Source organism: Ascidiella aspersa, chromosome 4, assembly GCF_963924565.1.
Source record: "Ascidiella aspersa chromosome 4, kaAscAspe10.2, whole genome shotgun sequence".
NCBI lineage: Eukaryota > Metazoa > Chordata > Ascidiacea > Phlebobranchia > Ascidiidae > Ascidiella > Ascidiella aspersa.
In genome coordinates, this window is record NC_139450.1 from 31,085,010 (window position 1) to 31,105,739 (window position 20,730).

Sequence of the window (20,730 nt, forward strand, 5' to 3'; positions counted from 1 at the left end):
ATTAAATCCAAGCAAGTACTACGATCCATATTTTATAAATGATGGTTTGATTTACTTTACAGTCACTGAAGATAATACAAGTGCGAATTGAAACGTCGTAATGAAGGTAATGTCGATCTACTCGACCTTTTTGGCATTTTGGAAATTCTATATCAAGCTTTTCGGAATTTATTATTATCAAACTCCGTATTTAGGGTTTAATAAATTGCCAGTCAAAAAATAAAGTTGGTTACCTGTCGTTCCCGCCGGGCAGTCGCTGCAGTTTTGTCCCACGTTGGGCGCGATCGCATCAGTACAATTGACGCCGGTGTAGCAAGCAGAAAGGGCACAACCGTCTCTGTCGTTTGAACAGTCCACTCCATCGTAAGCCTCGGTACAGTTACAACCGACGATCTGAAAAACGGAAACTGAGTTGTCAAGCGGTTCGCCGCCAAAAATACCTTAAAAGTATAATGAAACCCTATTTAAATTTTAATTAGCGTAAATCGCAAATCAATTGTTTTTCAAAGAAACAAGATTGGCATAAAATTTTAAACAACATGAATTTTGGGACATCCTATTCCATGTATCTTTTTATAGGTAAAGAGGTAAACTATGGATCGGCTGAAGTTGATCATTTTTACCTTTTTGGTTATGGTGTTAGTGTAAATGCAATACAAATATAAGGGAAATTTTAGTATTTACCACCCCCTCCCCCTATAAAAAAACTAGAAAAACAGTTTTTCCTTGAAGGGAAAATGACAAGATACGACCCGCATTGATCAGTGAATACCCCGTCAGTTCACGTATATTTTTATAGGTAAAGAGGTAAACTGTGAATCGTCTGAAGTTGAACATTTTTACCTTTTTGGTTATGGTGTTAGTGTAAGTATAAGGGAAAATTATTATTTAATACCCTCCCCCCCCCCCCCAAAAAAAAAAACGACTAAAAAAGAACAAAACACACTGTTTTGTTTCCTGAAGGGGAAAATGGCAGGATACGACCCGCATTGATCAGTAAAGACCCCGTCATTTGACGTACCTGGTATGTATCGGTTCCCGACACTAGGTCGCTGTAGAGGCAAACCCCGGAATTGTTGCACACGCAAAGCTTGATATTGATCGTCAACGAGGACTCGCCGTTCGCAGAGTCGGTAGCCTGAATCAGCAGTGACGTCATGTTGTCGAACATCCTGTTGTTGGCGTTGGGCGTCCAGCTAACGACCCCGGTGTCTGTAAAGTAAGATGTTTTGGGTGCTTGAGAGATGCTAAGTTATATTATGTTGATCTTATTATAACGATACTATTCCAAAGTTGTTAATGAGATCTAGGGCATTTTTAAAAGCGACTTTGTTTTCATGCCACGGACGTTTCTTATATTAACATGCTCATCATGAGAAAACATACGATGAAAACATAAGACGTGGAATATTTTAAGTTTAATTCTAGGAAAAACCGTCAATTTACATAGAATGGAAGACGAATATGGCCCGATTAAATGCCGTAAAAACTAATTTTTAAAACAGTATTAAAATTTTGTTACTAAACGGACTGAAAATATTGAAAGTTGCACGAAATCATAGTTTTTGCCAAGGTTTCAACTCTTGAAGTATAGCAAAAGATAAATAGGTACAGTTAAAATATAAAACCGGGCGATGTTTACGGAGGACCGAATAGGTTGGAAATTGCGCGAAAACATAGTTCAAAAAAGCGAAAGTAAGCTAACCGTTTAGGTAGAAAAACGTAAATATGTATAGCTAAAATATAAAACCGGGCGGTGTTTACATGACGGCAATTCAATCGGACCAAGCCACTTACTCGCATCGATGGCGATCCCAGGTACTGTGTTGGTGGTGCCAATCGAGAAGGTGATGGTTTGATTCTCGGCATCGGTAGCTGTCACGTTGAAGGTGGCTGCCACGTCTAGCTTAACCTGGAAGAAGCCGTCTGAGAAATCCCCGTTGTTGGAGACTGTGATGTTGGGAGGGGTGTTGGCTATAAGTGAAGGGTACGCTTGTTAGATTTGTAATTCAACGCTATAGTGTGTTAAGAAAAGTAATAATATAGGTTACCCTATGTTGTGCCCCCAAGTGTAAGTTACCCTTTCTTACTTCATTAAGCATCCAAACAATATTGCCATCTCGTATTTCAATTTTTAAAACTTAAATAAGTATTAATAAACTTGTATTCGCAAGTACTTTATGACCTGTTTTAAAAAGGTTTGCAACCAATCTGTTTAGACATTAGGTTTCGTAAGATTTATAAAATATATTGTACCATTGTTTTTCACCGAAAATTCAATGTACAACAATCTCTAATTGACTATACATTAACGATGGTTAAATAGTCATTTTGTGTTAGTAAAATATCACAAAAACGGTAATCTTAAGGGTATAGCGAAACCCTTCGATAAATTGCTTTCGAACGTCATCATCTATGAATCAAAATCGTATCTGCTTTACCAAGGTTTGCAGAAAAATGATATTAAACGCTTACAGTTGGTCTCCAATATAGTCTCGGAGCTCGTGGATCCGACCAAAGTGTTGGCGCCGATGTCTGACCGGTTGGTTGTGAGGATGTCGTACAAGCAAGTGGTGGAAAGCTTGCCGTCGGATGTGCAGTTGGTCTGGATCTCAGCGAAGAGGGTTGTGTTCCTCCTGGATGCAACCAGGTCCTCCAGGAAGGGGGGTTCGGAAGCATTGGCCGGATTGTGTCCGTCGAATGTGTCGCTGCCGGCCCCAGTGTAGTTGAATATGCTCTCATTCACAGATCTAAGTTTCCCTGTTTGATGGAAGCGTTAAAGGGGATAGATGCTATTACTTGAGCGGTAATGTAAGGAAGAAGTTTGGGTCTTACACTTCTTTCAGAAAATTATCTTAATTTAGGTAGCAGATGTCAAGCGCGGGTATAGGATTTTCGTTTGGGAAGGTTTTTTTAAGAGATGACGTAATAAATTACGTCATTACGTGACGATACAAAGTTGCATCTAACGTGAAGTCATAAAAATTACGTTAAGATTGTGGCGTTGGTAATTTTTATACAAAATCTACATTATAAGTTGGTATAGCTTCGCGCACAGCGAAAAAGACATTATATCGTTTAGGTTACGAAAGTTTTAGTTTCGATTACGCGATAAGACGCATGACACCTTTTGGCTGAAAAACAATTGTAAAATGGGGTGAGACATACTGAAAACGTAAACCAGATTTGCGCGGATTGAAAAAAAGTTTGCCACATACGCCCTGAATTAACTACTGGCAAATGTACGTTTTTCTGCAAATATATTTTTGTAGACTTATTTTTAGACTTACATGACTGTCCGAACGGGTAAAGCAGCTTTTCCGACAACGTTCCGTTGAGGATGTCGATGTTTGTAGTTGGTACGAGGCTGTCGTAGTCCACGGTGCTGCCGTTTCGATACTGGAAGTCGTCAGTTTTGTTGCCGTTCCAAAAGCCTGAAAATCAAAGTTCACACAGAGCTAAAACACTTTCTTGACACGACACATTCGTGGACAACTTTGTGCATATTATATGCGCAATGTGACTTTCTGTACTAGCGCATAGTGCTGCAGCGGCAGAGTAGGCTATATTTTTCATTTTGCTGCAGGTTAAAACGGTAAAAGTCAATACATGTGAAAAAACAAATGATTATATTAAACAAAGCAAAAAGTGAAGGACTGAAAACAACCAACCCAGAATTAACGTAACAATATGTTGTTTTATATAAGCTTTCAAACCATTTTTCGACCACTTTATTTTAATATTTCGGCCATTTTATTTATTTTTTTTATCATGTTTGCGCTGAGAAGATTGGACAAATACCGAGCAGTCCTTTGGAGTAGTTTTCCAAGTTTGAGGTTCCGGTGAAAGTCATTGATAGAAGGGCGTTGCTTGCTGTCACTTCGACCACAGAACCGCCGGGGAAGTTGGCTGTGTAGGTTCCGTTGTCATTCACGCTGATCTCCACGTTGCCCACCAGTCTCTCAACTTCAAACAACGAAAATTTGTTTTTGAAAGAAAAAAACGTAGTAAGAATATAAAATTTGCCGGAAGGAACAAATTTATAATGAAAACAATGCCTGACAGCAATAGCATATTCATTGAAAAACGTAACGTTGAAAATTGACATATACCGATAAAGTTTTGTACGTGATTTTAAAAGTGGCCCAAATAATGTACTAATATTTGTGCTGTCCAATAATGGGCAAACAAAACGTTAATCTAATCGTTTTCTTCATGTCAAACGTGTTCGTAACTTTACAAAAAATGTAATGACGCGTTGGTACAGTTGCATTATCTACATGATTGAAGCGTAAAATATTGTCAAAATATCGAGGAAAATAGGTTTATGGTTGCCATCAACCGCCTTGAAGATTTCTTGCTTTTTGCCTTAAATTAGCCCCATAGACGGCTGTAGGTAACAACTGAACAACGCTTAAATATTGTGCCGGCAATCGCAGCACATACAGTTCAAACAGTGATTTAAAATTTAAAATAGGCAATAGGCATACATGTATACGAAAAACCACGATCGCATTACGCGTATCACCGGCATTGATCGGTGGTTTAATTAATTTTTATGGTTACGCATATTTTTTGGTTGCGCAATTTGATTTATATGTGAAATCTCACTTTATCATAGATTGGTCGGAAGTTTTCGTGTTATATAAGATAATATCACATCGGAGACGTCACCCGATACAAAGTGGTAGTATCGGTATAGATATACACTTACAGGATGAAAATCCGGTCTCAACTACTCCGTCCACCTTCACGATCACACTGGTGCCGTTGACTGGCTCCACCTCGAACTGAATGGTCGATGATTGGTTGAGCACATCTCGGATGGCGAAAGCTGTGAACACTGTAGCGTCGCTTTCGCTTCCATCGGCCTTGACGGCTTTCTGGGTTCGCGCCTGCATTGTGAAGATGTTAGGAGCGTAGACGACGAAGTACTCGCCGAGTCCGTTGAACGTGTAGAAGGCGCCGTCGATCGTGGTGACGTGAGGGTCGCCCCAGAACATGACTGCGAGCAGAAGATGGCAGGTGTTTAATGGCGGTTTCGAGTCGATTATCACCTGAATTTACCCTTGCTTAAACGACCTTGTTATCCCTTTTATTTGGCTAAATTTACTGAAAATCGGCAGAAAAACAAAAAGACTTGAATGCGAACAGAAGGTGCTGGGTCTCTAGTGGCGCTTTTGAGCCGCTTTTCACTGGAATTTTCGCTTATCCAAACTACAATTTTAACCCCATTTATTTGGGCAAATTTACTGAAAAACGGCAGGAAATCAAAAACACTTGATTGAGAGCAGAAAACGGCTGGTGTTTAATGGCGGTGTTGGGGCGATTTTTACTTGGATTTTACTTGCCCAAACGGCTGTTGTAACCGCTTTTGAGTATATACTATATGTCGTAATGCTATATTCCATAGGAATAGTCATAACCATTTTCTCCACACGATCAAACAAAATTGAGGTTTAAATAGCACAAAATTGACAACTGACTGCTTTTGATGTGGCCGGATAAACAGGCGCTGTTAAAATTTCAGCGGATGCTTTTGAACCTTTGTCAATATCTGGATCCGGATTCGTGCGTTTTATAGTCATATTTACGCAATTTGTGTTGACAACAGTCATCCACGTTTGCTGTAGCAAACGTAATGACGATGGCAAATGTTTTTTAGGCGATGTAACTGGCAGTTAAATGTTTTTCCCCTATACCTATGACATAAAAAAAATATTTTATTGTATACATTTTTTTAGTTTAACTGTATTGAGCAAATGGGCAGGCCATAGATATCTAATCGACGGGAAAGTTTCATAATCGCCACAATCAGGACAAAAATTCTTAACAATAATAAAATTAAAATTAAAAAAAAAAATTATATCTATGTAGCAAACAAGCAAAATTACTTGGCCGGCGGAATCGGTATCCAAAGCAGCTGGCATCAGGTCTTCGTCTCCTGAACATCAAACAGTAGCCGGGCGAGCCGCTATCGACGCAACACTGTCGCCGTGGAACAAGGTCTCCGGCTGAAAAGAAAAACAATCTACGTTTTTGGAGCATAATGATTGGAGGTTGTAGTAAGACGTAATAAGAATATCAAAGCCCATAAGAAAGAGGCAGCATTTTGTGAACGTTTCGAATACATCTTAAGATAATGGTTGAAGGTTGCAGTAAGACGTAGTGAGAATATTTAAGCCCATATAGAAGTAGGTTGCATTTTGTCCTACTCGAATAACTCATTTTTCATTTTCACCTACGTTTAATTGCCATCGTCACAATTAACGATGTTGCAAGTCTACTTGTTTTAAGATCTGGTGAAAACAACCCGGGCAAGACACTATACACAGTATACTATACAGTATACCCCCCTATTTAGCGTTGCATCAAAACAGGACGTTACTCTTATTTCGTCGAAGCCAGGAAACGACCACAGCGGTGCGTTTTCCGGTTCTGAGCGCCATTAAGTTGTGGCTGCGCAAATCTTTATCAGCACAACATTCGAAAAAATGGACCTGTTTTAATTTCCCGTCATTCGCCAAAGCTACAAAGTACTTCTATAGTCTTGAATCACACATTTTTAAAAAGTGGTTTAATTTAAAAAAATAATCGCATGTTGATTTCAAATGATTTCAAATTTTCCGACCATTCGCCAAAGCTCCAAAGTGCTCTAATTTCAATAAAAATATTAGAGCCATGATATTCGATAAAATCGAAATTTTGCAGTTTACAGACGTTTCAGCAATACCTCATGTCATCATCAGTGAAAAGATACATGGCCTGAGGTTTGCTGAAACGTCTGTAAACTGCGAAATGTCGATTTTAGTGAATATCCTGGCTCTAATATTTTGATTAAAATTACTAAAAAAACGTGTATTGTGTTCCAATGCTCTAATTTCGTAGCACACTTTAACAAAAAAGGCTTTTGAATAACAATGAAAAAAGTAAATATAATAAAAATTGGTATCGAGCTTACACGGCGTTGTTTTTAGGGCCGAAAATGTACGCGCCTAGCTTTTTTGAATTATGATTTTTTTCCAATATAAAAAAAAATAACACAAACCCAGTGAATCTTGGTACTGAGTTTGCACGGTGTCGTTGTTCCGGGTGAAAATGTACACATCTTACTTTTTAAATTATAAAAAAATTTGAACATAAAAATCATTTTAACACACACCCAGTGAGGCTTGGTATTGAGATTGCACTGTTGCGTTGTTTCGGCGGAAAATGGACACTCTATTCTCGATGAAGGGAATCTGGTATCTCTCCTGGTGACTGGCGAAGGGTCCGCGAACCAAAGAGCCAAAGAAAACAGGCCAGAAAATTGAAGATCTGGACTGGAACCGGTTGTAGCAGCACCTCGGGCCTTGGCCATTTCGCCGCTGGTAGCACTGTCCCACCACGCTAGGGCCTGTAAAACGCCGTAATGCTCACTTTGGTGAAATATGCACAAAGAGAAAGGTCTCCTGCCGTGTTGTAATAATGAGGAATGTTGCAATGTATTGTGAAAGGCATGGGTTTGCAATGTTTATAAGCTTGATAGTTAATTAAAAAACTCACTAAAATCTTTAGTTAAGTCAGCCTTGTAAGCACTCGGGCCTGTAACACGACTTAATGCTCACGTTGGTAAACTGTGCAGAAATAGAGAGAGATCTCTCCGTAATGTAATTATGAGGAATGTTGCAATGTATTGGTGAAAGTCATGGTTTGCGATGTTTATAAGCTTACAAGTAACCCACAAAAAGCACACTAAAATATTCAATTAAGGCGGTGTGAATCAACGTGATAATCGTTTTTCACATTCATGCTTCGCCTTGTTATTTGATGAATTCTATAGAGAACACAAATGGAGAGATCTCGCCGTGAAGTAATTATGAGGAATGTTGCAATGTAGGCTACTCTAAAAGTCATTGGTTAGCGATGTTTACAAGTTTCTTAATAAAGAAGCACACTAAAATCTTTAGTTACGTCAGCCTTGTGAATCATCGTTAGAAGTCAATGTGAATTTTTGACTTGACATTCCTGCTTAGCCTCAATGTGATTTGATAAATTCTACCTAGGATAACAAAGACCACATACATCCTCAGAAATCCCCGATCTTAAAATGGGAGAAAAAAACATTTACGACTGTCTAACAGCCTTGTTTAATAGCGCCAATGGGGAAATCGTGAATAAGCGCACACGTCAAGTCTAGAGATTGAGTCACCCAATACCCCTATAATACTCGTAAATAATGACGCATGCTTGCCACACGTTTGATGAAATAAATTTACAGACAATCAGAGACTATACATAAAATTTACATTTGTGTTTGTTTAAAGGTTAAAGTGTTTTGCATATAATTCGAACAGTACAAATGACATGATCATCAAAACACTAAATATGGCTATTTTTGTCCTAATTTCTAAACAAATAACACATAAAAAACTTCAAAGACTATTGAAGAAAGTCGGGTTTTTCAAGTGCAAGTGCAAATTAATCAAAAGGCAATTTAATACGGTTTAAAAAATCAAACAACTTTGTGTCAACCCTGCGAATTAACGACACTAGTAAGTAGAACGGTTTTGTTTGGAAATTATGACATGAAGAAAAGATCAACAACTAGAAATGTCGGAACAGGCTTAGATCCCGATATTAACAAAAAAATAATAATATTATTTATCAACTAAAACGAGACTCACTGTCGCTCTGCCATTCGCTCGTATCGGCTGACGGGTATCTATTTTGCAGATTGTAGCGGTTGATCAGGTCAAACCAGCGGTCAACCGATCGAGTGAAACGGAAGTCAATCAGGGCCTGGATCTCCAAGCAGGGGCAGGCTGTGTTCGGTGGGGTCCAAGAGGTAGCCACGTCCTGTACATACCAGTTGGTGCAGCTGCAGCGCGATTGCTGTTGAGGGGTCTTGGTGCCGGCTGTCAGGTGGTAGAAGTACTGGCCGTTCTTGGCTCCTGCTGCGGCTATCGACAAAAGGAACATAGTTACAGAGCTGCTGGTCAACTGTGATAAAATCCTTGTAAGATTTATACTAGTACACCGGAATCTGACAAGGGTCAAAGACTTAGTCGTCTATTTGCGTATACTATACACGTATCTTACAAAATAAGTTAGCGACCGTATGCTTTATATAGTACAGTGTATATTATTTCGGCTACTGGATGAACCACACAACATACACATCGCAAATTATGTTGAATGAAACCCAATTAAAAGTTGATTTTGTGCACTTTTAAACACACGTAAATGGAATAGTTTTATAAAACAAATTATAACATATATTTATCAAATACCCCTCGGCCTATCAAAGTCGTTCAGTTATTGAAAAAAGAAACAAGCAACCCGGACCTAAATCGTCCATATAAATGTGCTGATGTGAACAGCTAATAGTGCTAAATAACTACATTCCTTTACATAGCAAACGTCTCACAAATATAGATATGTTGCTTAACAAGGATATTATATATTTTCGTTAACAACATAGGGCATAAAGATTAAACTAAGTACATAACTTAGTAAAACGAAAAGTTAGTTTTAATGTTATATGAAAAATATATTTCGCTACTTAAAGCATCACCAGTGTTTAAAACAAAATGATTTTCGGTTTATTGAGTTCTGTACTTAGTTTAATCTTTACCATTGATATGCAACCAGAATCGTTTGTTTTTACCATTCAGATTCAGGCAGATTCTGTTATTCGAAAGAAATTCTAATTAAATTCGAGTACGTTCGAAAAATATTTCATTTTTAAACTAAGGCGTAGGGCAACGAAAAGCCAAGAGCGCGTTCTCAGTTCGCAATGCTGGCTGAACTTTGAGTTAAGCGGGCGAGCCGCGGCCAGAGGTGCAGATTAATGAAAGGCGCGCGCAGAAAATCCATTAAAAAATGCGCGGCTGACGTGCGCTGTGGCTGGGATGGAAAGAAAAGCGTTCGGAAAGTTTGTTTTTCATCTTTTGAAGTCCGGCAGATTCTGTTATTCGAAAGAAAAATTCTAACCACACAGGACATTTGATAAAAGTAAGCAATGTTAACACTATCAGCTAGTTAGTGAAAACTTGCAAAACATACTTGTGTTTTGGGGTCTTTGGTCGGGCAGGTAATTTCCTTGGACCTCGGTGAATTTAAGTTCGGCTCCATTGGTGTAACCAATCAATCCGTTGTCGACGCTACGAAGTCCGGTCTTCCACAACATGGCGTCCTCTTTGTAGAGGTACATCAGGTAGGTCTCGCAACCGTCGGTGGCCAGCACAGCTTGGAAGGTGCTAGGCTGTAAAACAGAGAGAGTAAGGTTAATAGCAGTGCTTCCCAACAAGTGTGTAGCGAAGCTATTTCTAAATGTTAAAGTTTTCTATTAGAACGGGAAATTATTTCATTATTATTACCTAACATTTATGCAACATACGTAACAATTATATGTCTTGTGTCGTCGCATTAACTATTTCAATACGTATGCCAGTTGTAAAGATGCAGGTTTTATGTAACTGTTAATTTTATTTTCAATTGATTGCATTTTAAATTATTGATAAACAATTTGGTCGCATCTCATTGTTAGGCGCAAAATAAAACTTGCATTTAAAGTGGGCCGCGAACTGAAAAATGTTGGGTAGCACTGGTTTGCACTAAACAGTCAATTACTGAAATCCGAAATGTAAAATTGTCTAGCACAGTGGTGGTTCTAACTTTCTATGGCATGCGCCTTTATCCCATTGGCTTATTTTGATTTTTGAGGCTTTGTAAAAATAGGTGGAAGAGCGGTTAAGAAATACTGGTTTATCTTACAAAACTTTAAAGATTGTATATTGAGTCAATCAATACAATAAAGTTCCAAGCACTGTAATTTGTAAACTACTTCAAATGGTGATGGTTGGCTACACTGGAGCAGTTTGTTGTTTCAGAAAATTACATTTCCAGTGTTACGTTTTCGGAGAATTAAATTGCAACTCTAAATGGAATTAATGAATAACATAAAAAAAAACATCCTTTTTTCCTAATTTTAGGATGCGTTTTGTTGGGTTGTTTGCATTAATCCTAATAGGGCGTGTTACTATATTTATCCTCGATCAAGTTCATGGCGGCATAGTGGTTTGGAAACACCCTTTCGTTCGACATCGCTGCAAAACATCACTGGTTACGCTTGTGTGACACTGAACAGATAGAGCTGCTAAACTCGATAAAAGAAAATGTATTACAGAACGCAGTCTGGAAATTTAGGTGATTCACGCTCATACTTGGACTACAACAAAAACGAAAATAAGCTTTGTTATCATACTGGGGCATTCCAAGTTTCTATCGTATTCACTTGACTTGACTACGTGACGGAATTGTCGAAATGCCTTTGTGACGCCACAGAAAGAAACGGAAAACTGAGCACTTACGTAGTCGCGGTGTCCGGCTCGGTATTCGGGGTACATGACCACCTCGCTCCAAGTTGCTTTGTACACGAAGATTGGATCGAAACTGGTCACGCTGAACTTGGTCTGGATTCGCTGTTTCACGTCCGCAACGACCGCCTGTCCCTTGGCGTCGAGTGTGTTTGCGATCGTGTCGTACACCTGTACAGAAATTCCCGTTAGAATGCTATTGTAGTCTATTTAAAACATATTCTAAAATTTCGGCATTTTCGTATTTTTGAACATGTTGCAAAGTTTTGGGAAGAAGTAACAGCCTGGATTTTATCCAAACTTTTTATATCCCTACAAGCCATTTTCTGTTTGGTGGTGTAAATGAGAATGATTCGCTAAACTTTTTACTGATTTGCGCTTGCTTTGTGATTTGTAAATACGCCAAAACTTTGCCTTCCTTAAATGATGTTCAAGAACATGGTTAAAACAGTGAAAAAATCAGAATTGCGCTAGGAAATATGGTATTTTCGATCGTGACGTACACCTGCCAAGAAATCCCCATTAGAACGCTATTGTATTCTAAGTGAATACAGATTCTAAAATTTCAGTCTTTACACCAGTTGGTCGGTTCATTTGCTACTTAAAGGACTTGAGGGCCGTTTCAACGCCGCTTTCGATGTGTCGGGAAAACCCCGCCCTTCGGTTTCTTAACTAAAAGCGATATCGTATCGAAGATAATTTTATCCGGTTTCGGTTTCCAATTGTTATGCATTGGTTATATGCTTCGCAAACTTTCGGTCTCTAAGAAACATTTTTCACAGAGTGAAACCACAGACATCCACCCACCTACAGATTGAGACGAGAGGAAAACATTTTAACATTAGGCTTTTATTGAAAATTGAGTACGTGTTTTCGAATGTCCTAAGGAATTTCTTTACGTGACTGAACAGTTGTGCAAAAAGAGAGAAATCCCCAGAAAAACAGTTTGGCAAAGCGGTGAAGAATGTAGACCTCATGCAGAAACGGGGCTATTTTTAGAAAACCATAATAAGGGTCTAGACTCTAGAGTGAAGAATTTTAAACCGACGCAAACCAACGCCTAAATATAAATATTAATCATGTTGAACCTACGTTAAGAGACATAATGCCGTTGTCACCACATTTTTTAAGTGAAACGATAGGTTTTTATAAATAATCAGCACTTTGCCATCCTCATTTGAAAGCGCAAATGGTTTAAACATCCACAGCGGTAAAACTTGCACTTTGAGTGTATACACCCCATTTCACATTTTTCTACATAAAAAGTGAAGTTCCGTGGCTCTGTCAAGATATTAAATCTCCAATAGCGAATGCGTCCCTCGAGCACACCTCAAAAATTAAGCTTTACGGATTAAAAACGGCGCGGGACTTGAGGGCTTTTTACGGATTAAAAACGGCGAAAGGACTTGAGGGCCGTTTTAACGCCGCTTTCGATGTGTCGGGAAAACCCCGCCCTTCGGTTTCTTTAACTAAAAGCGATATCGTATCGAAAATAATTTTATCCGGTTTCGGTTTCCAATTGTTATGCATTGGTTATATGCTTCGCAAACTTTCGGTCTCTAAGAAACATTTTTCACAGAGTGAAACCACAGACATCCACCCCCCTACAGATTGAGACGAGAGGAAAACATTTTAACATTAGGCTTTTATTGAAAATTGAGTACGTGTTTTCGAATGTCCTAAGGAATTTCTTTACGTGACTGAACAGTAGTGCAAAAAGAGAGAAATCCCCAGAAAAACAGTTTGGCAAAGCGGTGAAGAATGCAGGCCTCATGCAGAAATGGGGTTATTTTTAGAAAACTAAAATAAAAATAAAATTGAGTACGTGTTTTCGAATGTCCTAAGGAATTTCTTTACGTAACTGAACAGTTGTGCAAAAAGAGAGAAATCCCCAGAAAAACAGTTTGGCAAAGCGGTGAAGAATGCAGGCCTCATGCAGAAACGGGGTTATTTTTAGAAAACTAAAATAAAACTAAAATTGAGTACGTGTTTTCGAATGTCCTAAGGAATTTCTTTACGTTACTGAACAGTAGTGCAAAAAGAGAGAAATCCCCAGAAAAACAGTTTGGCAAAGCGGTGAAGAATGCAGGCCTCATGCAGAAACGGGGTTATTTTTAGAAAACTAAAATAAAACTAAAATTGAGTACGTGTTTTCGAATGTCCTAAGGAATTTCTTTACGTGACTGAACAGTTGTGCAAAAAGAGAGAAATCCCCAGAAAAACAGTTTGGCAAAGCGGTGAAGAATGTAGGCCTCATGCAGAAATGGGGCTATTTTTAGAAAACTATAATAAGGGTCTAGACTCTATAGAGTAAAGAATTTTAAACTGACGCAAACCAACGCCTAAATATAAATATTGATCATGTTGAACCTACGTTAAGACACATAATGTCGCTTTCAACACATTTTTTAAGTGAAACGATAGGTTTTTATAAATAATCAGCACTTTGCCATCCTCATTTGAAAGCGCAAATGGTTTAAACATCCACAGCGGTAAAACTTGCACTTTGAGTGTATACACCCCATTTCACATTTTTCTACATAAAATAGTGAAGTTCCGTGGCTCTGTCGAGATATTAAATCTCCAATATCGAACGCGCCCTCGAGCACACCTCAAAAATTAAGCTTTACGGATTAAAAAAGGCGCCAAACTGGATTAAAACAAACCACGGGGGGCTCAAATGATACCTGGTAGTAGACTCGTCCATTGTTGTTCGAGTTAGGATGGAAATCGTCCCAAAACGGAGCCAGCAATGCGAGGTTTCGGTCGGAGAATCCATCGCTGAATGGCCGGTACAAGTATTGCACGTAGTAAAACGAGCTACCCAAGTAGATAAGGCCGTTTGAGATGACGCGAATGTAAAAGAATGACTCCTGGCCGAAGTTGATTCCATATTCGAGCCTGGGAAATCGAAAACAGTCGTATAGCTACGCAATTCAGCTAGGAAATTGTAAAATTTCTGCCAGCAACGCTGTTATGTTTACTGCCTTCCTTATTGGTAACATTAAAAATCGGAGTCATCGTATCTAGGTTTTTTTAAATTTTTCTGTAATATATCAGTTTCGTGATTTACGACGAAAAATGAGTTTAGCTGGGAAAAAATATTTTAGTAACACTTGTTGGCAAACTTGCCGTGATCAAATTTCAATTTGAACACACATGTTGTGTAATATTCTACTGAAAAAAGACCACCAAATACCTAAAATTGATTTAAAACATATCTTGGTGGCGAACCGGTTTGAAACACTATACACTTCGATAAGAGAAAAAAAATTGTGTATAAAGCGGCAGAGCAAAATTTATTGCAGAATCACGGTGCTTTAACTAACACTCTAATTACAAGCAGAATTCGCCTACCATCTCATCCAAAAAGCTTTGATAAAAATATATACATAGAAAAAAAAAATAGAAAACTTACGCGTAAGGTTCTGATGCTACGTCATCGCCAATTGGCAGCAAGGTGTCGCCCTCGGACACTCCGTAAGGCAGGAGAACAATCTCATAGCATTTCAGGCCGTTACCCCTTAATATTAACAACAGTGCATTATAATTTGTGTAAACAGTCTGTTTCCTCATGTTTTTGTCCCATGACCTAAGGTTTATAATCGTATGACTCGGCCTTTAATCAAAATAGCAGTTTAGATTACGTAACATGTGATATACACGGTGTGCTGTAAATGTCGTGAACTGTAAAATTCGGCGAAAAAAAGTGCAGTCATGAAAGCTCTACGTAAATCTCTAATTACTATAAGTGTTAAGTGGAGGTCAGTTGTAAGTATATCTGCAAATAGCAGAACTATTTTAGCATGTAACACGAATAAGACCAAAATGAATCACGCAACACGGATTTTTACCTAAACCGTTGCACATAAATTCAAGGTAGATATCACTTGTTTCTCTTTGGTCATGGTGATTGACCACAAATGCGATCGTGTCGTCCGGCCATCAAATTAAAAAATGATCAACTAGCGTTACAATAACACCTTTTGTAATGTCACTGACATTCCAAAAATATCTCCAAATAAAACAAAGTTTTAGTTAACTTTGGCGATGTCGCGCTCGTCTTTAAACCACATAAAGAACTACTTGATTACAATTTACTATTGTCGTACAGATTCGTAAAACATAGTGTTTTATAAGGGTTAAACTATTTCTTTAGATATTGTTGTATGTTAAAACATGAGTTTTTTTTAACGAAAACTCATTAAACTTTTAAACTGGCGAAACAAGTTGTTTTTAAATGACCTAAAGCTGTTGCATGAAATTTTCTGTTTACCGCGCTTATTTCAGGCGCAAATGCCACTTTCAAATCATGATATAAAACAACATATTATTACACTGTTCAAAACACATATACCAAATGTATATGATTGTGTTATTACTTTGGGCCGTAAAATAATTAGCAACCCTGCAATAACATATAATATAAACAATAATATATTAACAAAGGCTACTAATTCGTCAAGGCAGCAGAATCGAGCAATTATAGCCGTAAAAATGCAGATTGGCAATTCACGGAAATGTTACGCCAAGTAAAACGTTTTATAAGTATTCTAGAGGGCACCTGTATCCGGAGTTGCAGGCGCAAGTAAATGATCCGACTGTGTTGGTGCAGTTAGCATTGGTATCGCAAGGACTGCTTGTGCACTCATTGGTGTCAGTACTACAATCATTGCCTGAAAATAAACGCTTGCACGTTTTAGGTTAACGTAAACACCTTGAAGCTAAATGTAAGAAACACATTTCGGTGAACAAGATGGTTACCAGAGCGGTGTTTACGTGGTGTGCCACTTAGACAAAGTTTTTTAGTTAAGCCGCCCCAAACCTTACTTCACAGTCCATTAAACACCGTCAGCCCCCTAAAATATGTCACCGCAAACCCAAGTAAGCCTATACAGGGGCATTACAAGAAACGACGTTTGGTAGAGGACTCCTAACAGCAAATATTAAGGTCGCTACACTCTTATATTCCAAGGCGATTCGTCATATAGGTTTTTCTGATGACACAAAAGTAATTATTTGTCAAAAAATGCATAAAAGTGTACTTCTCAAACTGTTATCATGTTTAGTTAATGACTGAAAAAGACGATGTCGATCTACTCGACCTTTTTGGCTTTACAATTCATTATCAAGCTACATTACAGATTGGTGCATAGTGTACCAATTTATATTACGAACTTACATTTTTTCCAGAATACGTATCAAAACGTCTTAATCAAGACGATGTCGATCTACTCGACCTTTTCGGTTTTACACTTCATTATTCAGCTACATTACAAATCTGACTATAGTGTACCCAAGTGTACTTTTCATTTCATAGCTCGAAAGCGATGGCGAAACTAAAAATCTAACCCTAAGAGAAACGACAACTTACCTTCCCATCCGGCTGGACAGGTGCAACGGAAGCTGGGAAGATTGCCGGAGCACTGTCCCTGGTTCTGGCACGGATCGGGCGAGCAGGGACTAAAAACTTCGCAATTTGTGCCGTAGAAGTACTGGTTGCACGTGCAGCTGAAGCCCTGGAACTGTGGCGTGCAAGTTCCGTTCTGGCACGTGTTCGAGGTGCACAGGTTGATGACTGGGAACGAGAAGAGATCAAGGTTAATTTTGGGTAGTTGTGCGGTTACCTGTTATATTATGTGGTATTTGGAAGGCTAGGTATAGCTATACATTAATTGGTGTGTAGCTGGTATAGGTTTGTCATTAAACCAAGTTATTTTCGTCTTTTCTTATTTTTTCCTTAATCAAATTGCAAAACAGGTATTTTTGTTTATGTTGGTACTTTATAACAAACTTAAGAAAATTATACGCTCTTGTATTGGTATTCCAAGTTGGACTACGGCGTTTAATGCATATATTTCTAAAACAGTTCTGCTCGTGTAATTTAGGTCATTTTAACACCTTAGAACATGAATCTAACCTTCGTTTATTTATTAACCTGATAGTCAAAATATAACATTATTTTTATTATAGGCATGGCGCCGCGATGCTAGAGGTTTCTGTCAACACTAACGACTAATTTTGTGTGCCTTGTTTCACATTGTAGAACATTGTGTGGATTGTGGCTAGCCAAGTTTACGCAACGTACGTTTGTAACCACGCGCTAAAACACACAAACCATGTGTGCAAAACTGGAAATGATGATATCGAATTACTCTAAGTTTTGGCAACTTAATAAATATGCTGTTGCTACCAGGCATAGTATAATAAAAATAAGTTCTTCTGGTATATATTTGTTAAACAAACGTTTCGGCTAAATTTTCGGAAGGCCTTCATCATGTGTGTCATTCCCTAATAAAGGCTTTCCGAATAGTAATCCGAAACATTGGTTTAACATATTATTTCAGCAACTTACTTGAGCATTTGCCGGCGACCAGCTCATACCCTCCTTTGCACAGACACTCGTACAGTCCGTCGTTCGTGTTGGAGCACGTGGACACGGCAAGGTCACACAAGGTCGCGGCCGTGGTGTCGCAAGGTCGGTCGGCGAGGCAAACGTTTGAGTCCTGCGTGGACAGCTGGAAGTTGTTCTTGCAGCCGCAGAACTCCTGCTGGCTGTTCGAGATCAGACAGTTGCCGTTGGTGCACTGACGGGTACAGATTCCGACTGCAACCGAGAGTATATTAGTGGGTGGTTTCCGGGCAAGTATGCCGACCTTCGTTTGTATCTGTAGCTCTCAATTATTTTTTAATCAAGCTGAATAGTGATGGTTGGCTACCCTGTAGATTCGTATAATAATTTGCAGTGTTATGTTTATGGGAAATTAAATTGCCAGTGTAAGTGGAATTATAAGGAAAAAAATAAATTAAAAGCATCCCCATAATGAATCAAGACTTTAAACCGCTCTGCCGTTTGGCAGGCATGCTAAAGAGGTGAAAACCATTAAAAAAATTGTTTACTCTTGCGTGAATTGTTTCGCCATGTATAAATAAAACACTGGACCTTACAAAAAAGCCATTTGTTTTGAGTAATCGTAAAATGAAAACTTCATCAGGAACACTTAGGATTTATCCATCTTTGCACAAATCCAGGCGCCAGGGAGAAAAATAGTGGCCGAAACTAATTACTTAGATTTATCGATTGAGCATTTGTATCTATTTTTAGGGCTAAAATTGATTTTAGGCATCAGCATTACAAAGCAACTTGAAAGTTTTACACGCCTAAATCAATATATGCTAGTTTTGTATGACCAACCTTACCAGAGTTGTGTCGTTACCTGTGGTGGTTTGAATGGTGGTCGACTTTTTGCACTGGTCTGTAGTTCGCACCGTTACGACGTAGGAGGTCTCCGCCGACAGGCCTGTGATCATGAAGCGCGAAGCACCTACAGAAGTGTTGCGCCCGAAGGTCGCCATTCCCCCTGTAACCTCGATACTGTATGCCACTTGGCCGCCTTGGACTGGCGTGTAGATGATCTGGCCAAGGTACAAGGCAGTGGTTCCCACGTTGAACGACACCTTCACTTCTTCGCAGGCTGCGTTCAAATTTATCGATTGCGGTTCTTTCGAACTTAAACGCACAAAAATTGATGCGAAACATAAAACGTCGGACGTTACTGAATTTGAAGCGTAATGCTTGGAGGTTTAAGTAAGAATATCAAAGCCCAAACAGAAGTTGGAAGCATTTTGAACGTTTCGAATAACTCTTTATTCATTTTAAATAAATGAGTTATCCGAGACGTTCAGATGATACCCACTTCTGTGTGGGCTTTTTGGCTTTGATATTCTTACTCGGTCCTAAATGTGATAAATAGCATTTATCAAAAAGTGGGGCATCTCTATTGCACTTTACATGCACAGTAAGAATATAATTTTTTCGACAATCTTGTACAAAAACTGCACAAATTATACCCGAATTACGGCATGGCTTTTGAAAACTTTTTTTTCTGTTACACTATTTAAGTTTCCAAACAAAACTGATGTACATACTAAAGCCGGCATTTTAAAACATATAAATCTGTATGATAGTTATATTACAAAATCGTAGAGAAAGTTTACCAACACTTTACGTTGAAAAAAAAACAAATACTAATTTATAAGCTAAAGAATCCACATGGTTATATCCTGTAAACTATAGACCTGCTATAGAAGTACCAACCAACGATTACGGCATACTTAAAATAATATGCCGTGTGCTTTCGGAAAGACTATTGCCGAAATCTATTGGCGTAATCAGGATCACATTGTAACTCTTTGTATTGCGACAAACTTCGTTGGGATTTTTTTCCTAACCAACTCCAGTGTTACCTGTGCAAGTTGCTCCATCCCCTGCAAAGCCAGTCTGACATGTGCAGGTAAAAGAACCAGCAGAGTTGCTGCAGGCCGCGTTGCTATTACACGGGAAGGGCGTACCATTGCATTCGTCGTTATCTAGAAGTTAGCAATGAAAAGCATTATAGTTTTGGAGCATAATTATTGGAGATTGTAGTAAGACGTAATAAGAATATCAAAGCTCATACATATGTAGGTATCATTTTGAACGTTTCGAATAACTCTTTATTCATTTTCAACATTCGTTTAGACTGGGCACACCGTCAGTTATGACGAAGGCAATCAAACGTAAGTTGATGTTGCAAAAACAAATAGTTATTCGAGTACAACAAAATGATAGCTACATCTGTATTATAAATGCGCTAAACACCTCGTGCCCGCAAGCTTATTTTACCTACCACTTAAACGGCAATATAAAAAGCACGAGCGGCTAATGATGGTAACGCGACAATTCAATTCCACGGATAAACACTCGTCACCAACTACAGATAGGCTAGTTACTTGCAAAACAAGGTGGAACTTTACGGAACACCAAAAGTTGCGATGGCCTTCTTACGCTTTGCGAGTCTTTTTGTTAAATGGTCGCATGTTTTTGGAACATTTTGAAGCATAACGGTGGGAGGTTGTAGTAGGACGTAGTAAGAATATCAAAGCCCATACAAAAGTAGGTATCATTTCGAACGTTTCGAAAAACTATTTATTCATTTAAAGAGTATAAAGAGGTATTCGAAACGTTCAAAATATCGAATATTTGTCCCAAACTTGGCGGTTTATATTTCCAAAACCATAAGTTCACCTAAGTAACATTTTTGTGTAGAAAGCAAAACATTAATTGAGAAAATCGAACACTTTATTGAACATAGTTTTTTTTTATGTTCATCAATTTATATTTATAATATAAAACAATGCTTTATTTACTGCTTTGTATTGTTCAATACAAACCTATAATTGGGTTATTTATATTAAAAAAGCGTTTATTTGATAGTGTTATGTCAACCAACAGCAATGCCTTAAATCTAGCTAGCAAATCAAAACCGAACTGGATATAAATTCTATTCAAACAAGATTACTGCGTGTTCGATGCAAATTGAATTAAACA

General features: G+C 38.4%; 1 protein-coding gene across 1 annotated transcript in view; it reads right to left on the minus strand.

Annotated features, from left to right (window-relative positions):
* The window catches only part of LOC146157475 (uncharacterized), a 150,587-nt gene that overhangs the window by 71,960 nt on the left and 57,897 nt on the right, over positions 1-20,730 (minus strand). The window contains exons 52-70 of the mRNA XM_083388224.1: positions 19,608-19,730; positions 18,578-18,835; positions 17,716-17,967; positions 16,735-16,938; positions 15,925-16,036; positions 14,779-14,883; positions 14,048-14,261; positions 11,355-11,531; positions 10,048-10,246; positions 8,667-8,942; positions 7,163-7,396; positions 5,895-6,014; positions 4,715-5,005; positions 3,802-3,966; positions 3,291-3,434; positions 2,476-2,760; positions 1,798-1,974; positions 1,022-1,212; positions 234-393 (exon numbers count right to left, since the gene is read on the minus strand). Of these exons, the coding sequence (XP_083244350.1) occupies positions 234-393; positions 1,022-1,212; positions 1,798-1,974; positions 2,476-2,760; positions 3,291-3,434; positions 3,802-3,966; positions 4,715-5,005; positions 5,895-6,014; positions 7,163-7,396; positions 8,667-8,942; positions 10,048-10,246; positions 11,355-11,531; positions 14,048-14,261; positions 14,779-14,883; positions 15,925-16,036; positions 16,735-16,938; positions 17,716-17,967; positions 18,578-18,835; positions 19,608-19,730 (3,687 nt within the window). The remainder of the gene's footprint in view (positions 1-233; positions 394-1,021; positions 1,213-1,797; positions 1,975-2,475; positions 2,761-3,290; positions 3,435-3,801; positions 3,967-4,714; positions 5,006-5,894; positions 6,015-7,162; positions 7,397-8,666; positions 8,943-10,047; positions 10,247-11,354; positions 11,532-14,047; positions 14,262-14,778; positions 14,884-15,924; positions 16,037-16,734; positions 16,939-17,715; positions 17,968-18,577; positions 18,836-19,607; positions 19,731-20,730) is intronic.